This window comes from Chrysochloris asiatica, unplaced genomic scaffold (assembly GCF_000296735.1).
Source record: "Chrysochloris asiatica unplaced genomic scaffold, ChrAsi1.0 scaffold00041, whole genome shotgun sequence".
NCBI lineage: Eukaryota > Metazoa > Chordata > Mammalia > Afrosoricida > Chrysochloridae > Chrysochloris > Chrysochloris asiatica.
In genome coordinates, this window is record NW_006408559.1 from 11,767,019 (window position 1) to 11,773,800 (window position 6,782).

The 6,782-nt window shown below is 39.3% G+C and overlaps 1 protein-coding gene across 1 annotated transcript in view; it reads left to right on the forward strand.

The window, feature by feature from the left end:
- Window positions 1-6,782, forward strand: part of AKR1D1 (aldo-keto reductase family 1, member D1) — a 112,208-nt gene that overhangs the window by 74,216 nt on the left and 31,210 nt on the right. The window contains exon 2 of the mRNA XM_006861238.1: window positions 458-574. Within this exon, the coding sequence (XP_006861300.1) occupies window positions 458-574 (117 nt within the window). The remainder of the gene's footprint in view (window positions 1-457; window positions 575-6,782) is intronic.

The window sequence follows — 6,782 nt, forward strand, 5'->3', positions numbered from 1 at the left end:
TTGTTTAAATGATTATATATTCCTGAGTGTTTTTGTGTCTATCCCTCTTCCCCCGCTAAAAAAATCAAACAAAACAGAGGGAATAGAAGCAAATACTGTTGAATGATGATGCACAGAGGAGATTGTAATCATTGCAATGAAATAATGAGTGTAAAACTGATGTTTTCTCATGTAAACTATCACTCAATTCACGATAATAACTTATTTTTTTAAAAAAAGAAGAAGAATATAAAGGTTGCATTTTAGGATAAACACTGGTGTAATAACCACAAGGTTGATGCTTCAAATTCACCAGTTTCTCCATGGGAGAAAGATGAGCCTTTCTGCTCCCGTAAAGAGTTACAACTTCAGAAACAACCTATACATGGTTGCTATGGGTCATTATCAACTGAAGGATAGTGGGTTGATTGTAAAACAGTGTGGCTTGTCATTTACTGTTCTCCTTTCGTTCTTTCAGTTATGGGCTACACAACATGAGCCAGAGATGGTCCGCCCAAGCCTAGAGAAGACACTCAGGAGTCTCCAGCTGGATTATGTTGATCTTTACATTATCGAAATTCCCATAGCTTTGAAGGTGAGTTCAAATGCCTAAAAGTTAGATCTCTGAGCCAGGTGACAAAGGCCTGCAGCTACATGCATGATGTTGGTTCATGATTAGCACCATAATGTCAGAACCATAATGTCTGCAGTCATGGTGTGGCATTGTAGAATAAGCATTGCACTGTTAACCAAAAGGTTAATGGTTCAAACCCACCTCCTGCTCCTTGAAAACCCTATAGAGGGTCACTATGAGTCAGAATTGACTTGATGGCACTTATAAACAACAATGGAGCAGAGGAAATTGACCCAGTCCCACAAATGTCCCCAAAGACCATGCATAGAAGATTCAGGCCTGAATCCCATGTTCCTTGATTCTTTAAAGATAAGTTGTATTGAGTTTTTGGTGAAAGTTAATGCAGTAAGTTTTGTCATTGTTGTTAGATGCTGTTGACTTGGCTCTGACTCATCGTGACCCTGTGTATAAATCAATGAAACACTACTGGGTCCTGTACCATCTTCACAACTGTTGTTGGGTTTGATCACATCGCTGCTGCCACTGTGTCAAGCCATCTTGTTGAGGGTCTTTCTCTTTATAGCTGACCCTCTACTGAGCATGATGTCCTTCTCCAGGGATTGGCCCATCCTGATAATATGTCCAAAGTATGTGAGGCATCATCTTGCTATCTTGGGTTCTAAAGAGTGTTCCAACTGTACTTCTTCCAACACAGATTTGTTTGTTCTTTTGGTAGTCCATGGTCCTTTCAATGTTCTTTGTCAGCACCATAATTCAAATTCTTCTTCAAGTTGTCTTCTCTCTTCCTTATTCAATTTCCAGCTTTCACAGGCATATAAAGCAATTGAAAATACCGTGAGTTGTGTCTGGGGCACCTTAGTCTTCAAAGAGACGTCTTTAAAGAGGTTTCTGGAAGCTAATTTTCCTAATGCATCACTCGATTTGTTGACTGCCGCTTTCATGAAATTGATTGCAGATCCAAGTAAAATGAAATCTTTGACAAGTTCAATGTTTTCTCTGTTTATCCTGATGTTGTTTACTGATCCCATTGTGAGGGCTTTTGTTTTCTTTACACTGAGTTGTAATCTATACTGAAGATCTTTGATCTTCATCAACAGATGCTTCAAGTCCTCTTTCTTTTAAGCAAGGGAGGTTGTATCGTCTGCATATTACAAGTTATTAATAAGCTTTTCTCCAATTCTGACACTGTGTTCTTCTTTTAGAGTCCACCCTCTAGAGTTATTTGATCAGCATGCAGTTTGAGTCAATATACTAAAAGGATATGACTCTGAGGCACACCTTTCCTGATTTTAAACCATTCAGTAGTCCCATGTTCTGTTTAATGACTACCTGTTGTTCTGTGTACAAGCTCCAGATGAGCACTATTAAGTATTTTGAATTTCCCATTCTTCCCAATGCTATCCATAGTTTGTTATGAACCACGTAGTCAAATGCCTTTGCATAATTTAATAAAACACAGTGAACATCTTTCTGGTGTTCTCTGCATTCTGCCACTTTCTTTTGACATCAGCAATGGTATCCCTTGTTCCACATGCCCTATTGAACCCAGCTAGAATTTGTGACAGCTCCGTGTCTACGTACTGCTGCATCTGATTTTTAATTCTCTTCAGCACTCTTTTACTTGCATGTGATATTAATGATACTGATCAGATATTTCCTCATTCTGTTAAGTCACCTTTCTTTGGAATGGGCACAAATATGGATCCCTTCCAATCACTTGGCCAGATAGCTGTCTTCCAAGTTTCTTGGCACATCTGGATGAGTGTTTTCAGTGCTGCATCAGTTTGCTGAAATGTTTCCATTGGTATTCTGTCAACTCCTGTAGTCTTGCTTTTTGCTAATGCTTTCAGGACAGTTTGAATTTCTTCAATACTTATCTTGATAACATACTACCTCCTGAAATAGTTGAACATCAACTCTTTATGGTACAGTGACTCTGTGTATTCCTTCCATATTCTATTGATGCTTTTTGAATCATTCAATATTTTGCCCATGTTGTTGTTTTCAAGTGTCGTTGATTTGCTTCTGATTCATAGCCCGTGTTGTTGTTCTTCTTAAGTGCCATCAAGTCACTACTGACTCATAGTGACCTTATGCACAGAAGAATGAAACACTGCCCAGTCCTGTGTCAACCTCACAATTGTTGTTATGCTTGAGCCCATTCCTGCTACCATTGTACCTATCCATCTTGTTGGTGATCGTCCTCTTTCTCATTGACTGTCCACTTTACCAAGCATGATGTTCTTCTCCAGAGATTGGTCCATCCTGATAATATGTTAGAAGTATGAGAGATAATGTCTGGCCATTCTGGCTTTTAAGGAGCATTCTGGCTGCACTTCTTCCAACATAGGCTTGTTTTTGTTTCTTTTGGTGGTCCATGGTCCTCTTAATATTCCCCACCAGCACCATAATTCAAATGCATCAATTATTCTGTGGTCTTCTCTTTTCATTGTCCCACTTTCACATACCTGTGAGGCTAATGAAAATACCATGGCTTGGGTCGGACGCACCTTAGTTCTCAAACTGACATCATTGTTTTTGAACCCTTTAAAGAGGTCTTGGAGTCCTGGTGTGGTGCTGTGGGCTAATGCGTCAGACTGCAAAATCGTTTGCACTGCAAGGTCGGTGGTTCAGACTCACCAGTTGCTCCTTGGAAACCCTCTACAGGGTCGCTATGGTTCAGAATCGACTTGACGGCACTTAACAACAACAACAGAGAGGTCTTGTGCAGCTGATTTGCCTAATACAATGTTGTTTGGTTTCTTGACTGCTACTTCCAAGAGTGGTGACAGTTGATCCAAGAAAAATGAAGTCTTTGAAAACTTCAATCTTTTCGCCATTTATCTTGAGAATTTATTGGTTATTTATTGGTCCAGGAATGAGGATTTTTGTTTTCTTTACATTGAGGTACAACCCATACTGAGTGCTGTAGTCTTTGATCTTCATCAGCATAAACATTATAAGTACTCTTGTGGTGCTGTAGGATAAGCATTCGATTGCAAGTTTGGTTTGAACTACAAGGTCGGTGCTTCATACTCACTATCCACTCCTTAGAAACCCTACACAGAGTCGCTATGAGTCAGGACCAACATGACGGCATTTAACAACAACAACAACAACAACACTTTCAGCAAACAAAGTTGTGTCATCTGCATATTGCAGGTTGTTAATGAATCTTCCTCCAACCCTGATGCTACATTTCTCTTCATATAATCCAGCGTCTTGGATTATTTGCTCAGCATACAGATTGAATAAGTATGGTGAAAGAATATAACCCCGGCACACACGTTTCTTAATTTGAAACCATTCAGTATTCCTTTGTTCTGTTTGAACAACTGCTTCTTGGTCTATGTACAGGTTCCTCATGAGTACAATTAAGTGTTCCAGAATATTCATTCTCCACAATGTTGTCCATAGCTTGTCATGAGTCACACAATTGAAAGCCTTTGTGTAGTAAATAAAGCACAGGTAAACATCTTTCTGGTTCTCTGCTTTCAGCCAAGATCCCCCTGACATGAGCAATGATATCCTTTGTTCCATGTCCTCTTCTGAATCTGGCTTGAACCTCTGGCAGCTCCCTATCTATGTACTGTTGTAGACATTTTAAAATTATCTTTAGATGAATTTTACTTACATACAGTATCAATAATATTGTTTATTGATTTCCAAATTCTGCTGGGCCACCTCTCTTTGGAATGGGCACAAACAAATATGGATCCCTTCCAATCAGTTGGCCAGATAGTTGTCTTCCAAATTTTTTGGCATAGATGTGTGAGTGCCTTCAGAGCCATATCAGTTTGTTGAGATATTTCTATTTGTGTTCCATCAATTACCGGAGTCTTGCTCTTTGCCAGTGCCTTCTGTGCACCTTGGACTCCTTCTTTCATTATCATTGGCTCTTGATCATAGGCTGCCTCTTGAAATGGCTGAACATCAACCACTTCTTTTTGGTACAGTGACTCTGCATATTCCTTCCATCTTATTTGGATGCTTTCTGAGTCATTCTATATTTTTCCCATAGAATCTTTCAGTATTGCAAGTCGAGGCTTGAGTTTTTTCCTCAGTTCCCTCAGTTTGAAAAATGCTGAATGTGTTCTTCCCTTTTGGTTTTTTAACTCCAGATCTTTGTAAATTTCATTATAATATTTGACTTTGTCTTCTCAAACTGCCCTTTGAAATCTATTAAGCTCTTGCCTCCCTCCTTATTTCTTCCATTTGCTTTAGCATCTCTACACTGGAAAGCAAGCTTTAGAGTCTCTTCTGACATCCATTTTTGTCCTTTTCTTCTTTCTTGTCTTCTTAATGACCTTTTGCTTTCTTCCTGTATGATGTTCTTGCTATCATTCCACAACTCTTCTGATCTTCACTCATTAGTGTCTAATGCATCAAATCTGTTCTTGAGATGATCTCTAAATCCAGGAAGGCTGTGTTCAAGGGCATATTTTTGGTTCGCATGGACTTGTTTTAAATGTCTGCAGCTTCAGCCTGAACTTGCAGACTAGCAATTGATGGTTTGTTCCACAGTCTGCCCCTGGTCTTGTTTTGTCTGATGATATGGAGATTTTCCGCCGTCTCTTTCCACAGATGTAATCACTTTTATTTCTGTGTATTCCATCTGATGAGGTCTAAGTGTATTTTATGTTGTTTAAAAAAGGTATTTGCAATGAAGAAGTCATTGGTCTCGCAAAATTATATCATGCGGTCTCAGCATAGTTTCAATCACCAAGGCCATATTTTCCAACGACTGATCCTTCCAACCTTTGCATTCCAATCGCCAGGAATTATCAATCCATCTTGATTGCATGTTTGATCAATTTCAGACTGAAGAAGTTGGCATAACTCTTCAATGTCTTCATCACTGACTTTGGTGGTTGGTGTGTAAATTAGAATAATAAGTGTATTAGCTGATTATAGACATTATCCTATCATAGACAGTGTTGTACTCCAAGGAGAGACAGACTACTTCTGAATATGTAGTCACTGAAAACCTTATAAAGAGCAGCAGTGGAACACTGTCAGAAAGCACCAGAATATTGAATATTGAAACATGATGAAGAGCACCCGAATATTGTCAGATAACAGTGCCAGAAAATGAACGCCTCAGGTTTGAAAGTACCCAATATACGACCGGGAAAGAGCTGCCTCCTTAAAGTAGAGTTGATTGTGATGATGCAAATAAAGTAAAAGTTTTGGCAGCTTCATTTGTTGATGGGGCACAACTCAAAATGAGGAGAAACAGCTGCAAACATTCATTAATATTGCAACTTAAGGCTTGAATGTTTTCTTTAGGTCTTTCAGCTTGGAAAATACTGAGTGTGTTCTTTCCTTTTGGTTTTCTAACTGCAGGTCTTGTTTCTCAAGCTGTCCTTTGAAATCTTCTGTTCGGCTCTTTCACGTCATTATTTTGTGCAGCAGCTTTAGCTACTCTTCATTCAAGAACAAGTTTCAGAGTCTCTTCTTATATCGACTTCGTTTGGTTTTTGGCTTTTTATTGTGAATTGAGAGGTTTACAGAGTAGATCCTCAGCTTTGCATTCAACAAATCATACACTTCATTTCAATTCAGTGATTGAAATATCCTACTTCCTCCTTGTTTCCATTCTTCCTTTTGTCCCAATGTTTCTGAACTTTGTCTTTGGGTAAATGCTGCCCTTGTGATCTTAGTTGACCATTCTACAGTGTGTATACCTCACTAGTGTACTTGTCCCCCTCTATACACCTATCTAAGGAGCTCTGGTAGCGTGGTGGTTATGAATCGGGTTTCTAACCTCAAGGTCAGCAGTTCAGAACTACCAGCCATTTCATGGGAGAAATAGGAGGCTTTCTGCTCCCATAAAGATTTACAGCCTTGAAAACCCCTGTACATGGTCACTATGAGTCGGAACCGCCATGGTACTTAACAACAACAACATCTATTGCTTGACTGTAAATTGAGTCAAGGGGTGAGTTCAGTTCCAGACCTGAAGTGTGACCAAGGTCATGGTCTTGGAGTTCTACCAGTCTCTAGCTAACCAATAAGCCTGGTATATATTTTTCTTTCTTTCTTTTTCTTTTTAATGAGTTTAAGTTTTGTTTTACATTTTCTCTCACTCTATCCAGAACCTTCTAATATGGTCCCTCTAAGAGCAAAAGGGAGCTCTGGTAGCGTAGTGGTTACGAATCGGGCTGCGAACCTTAAGATCAGTGGTTCGAAACTATCAGCTGCTCCA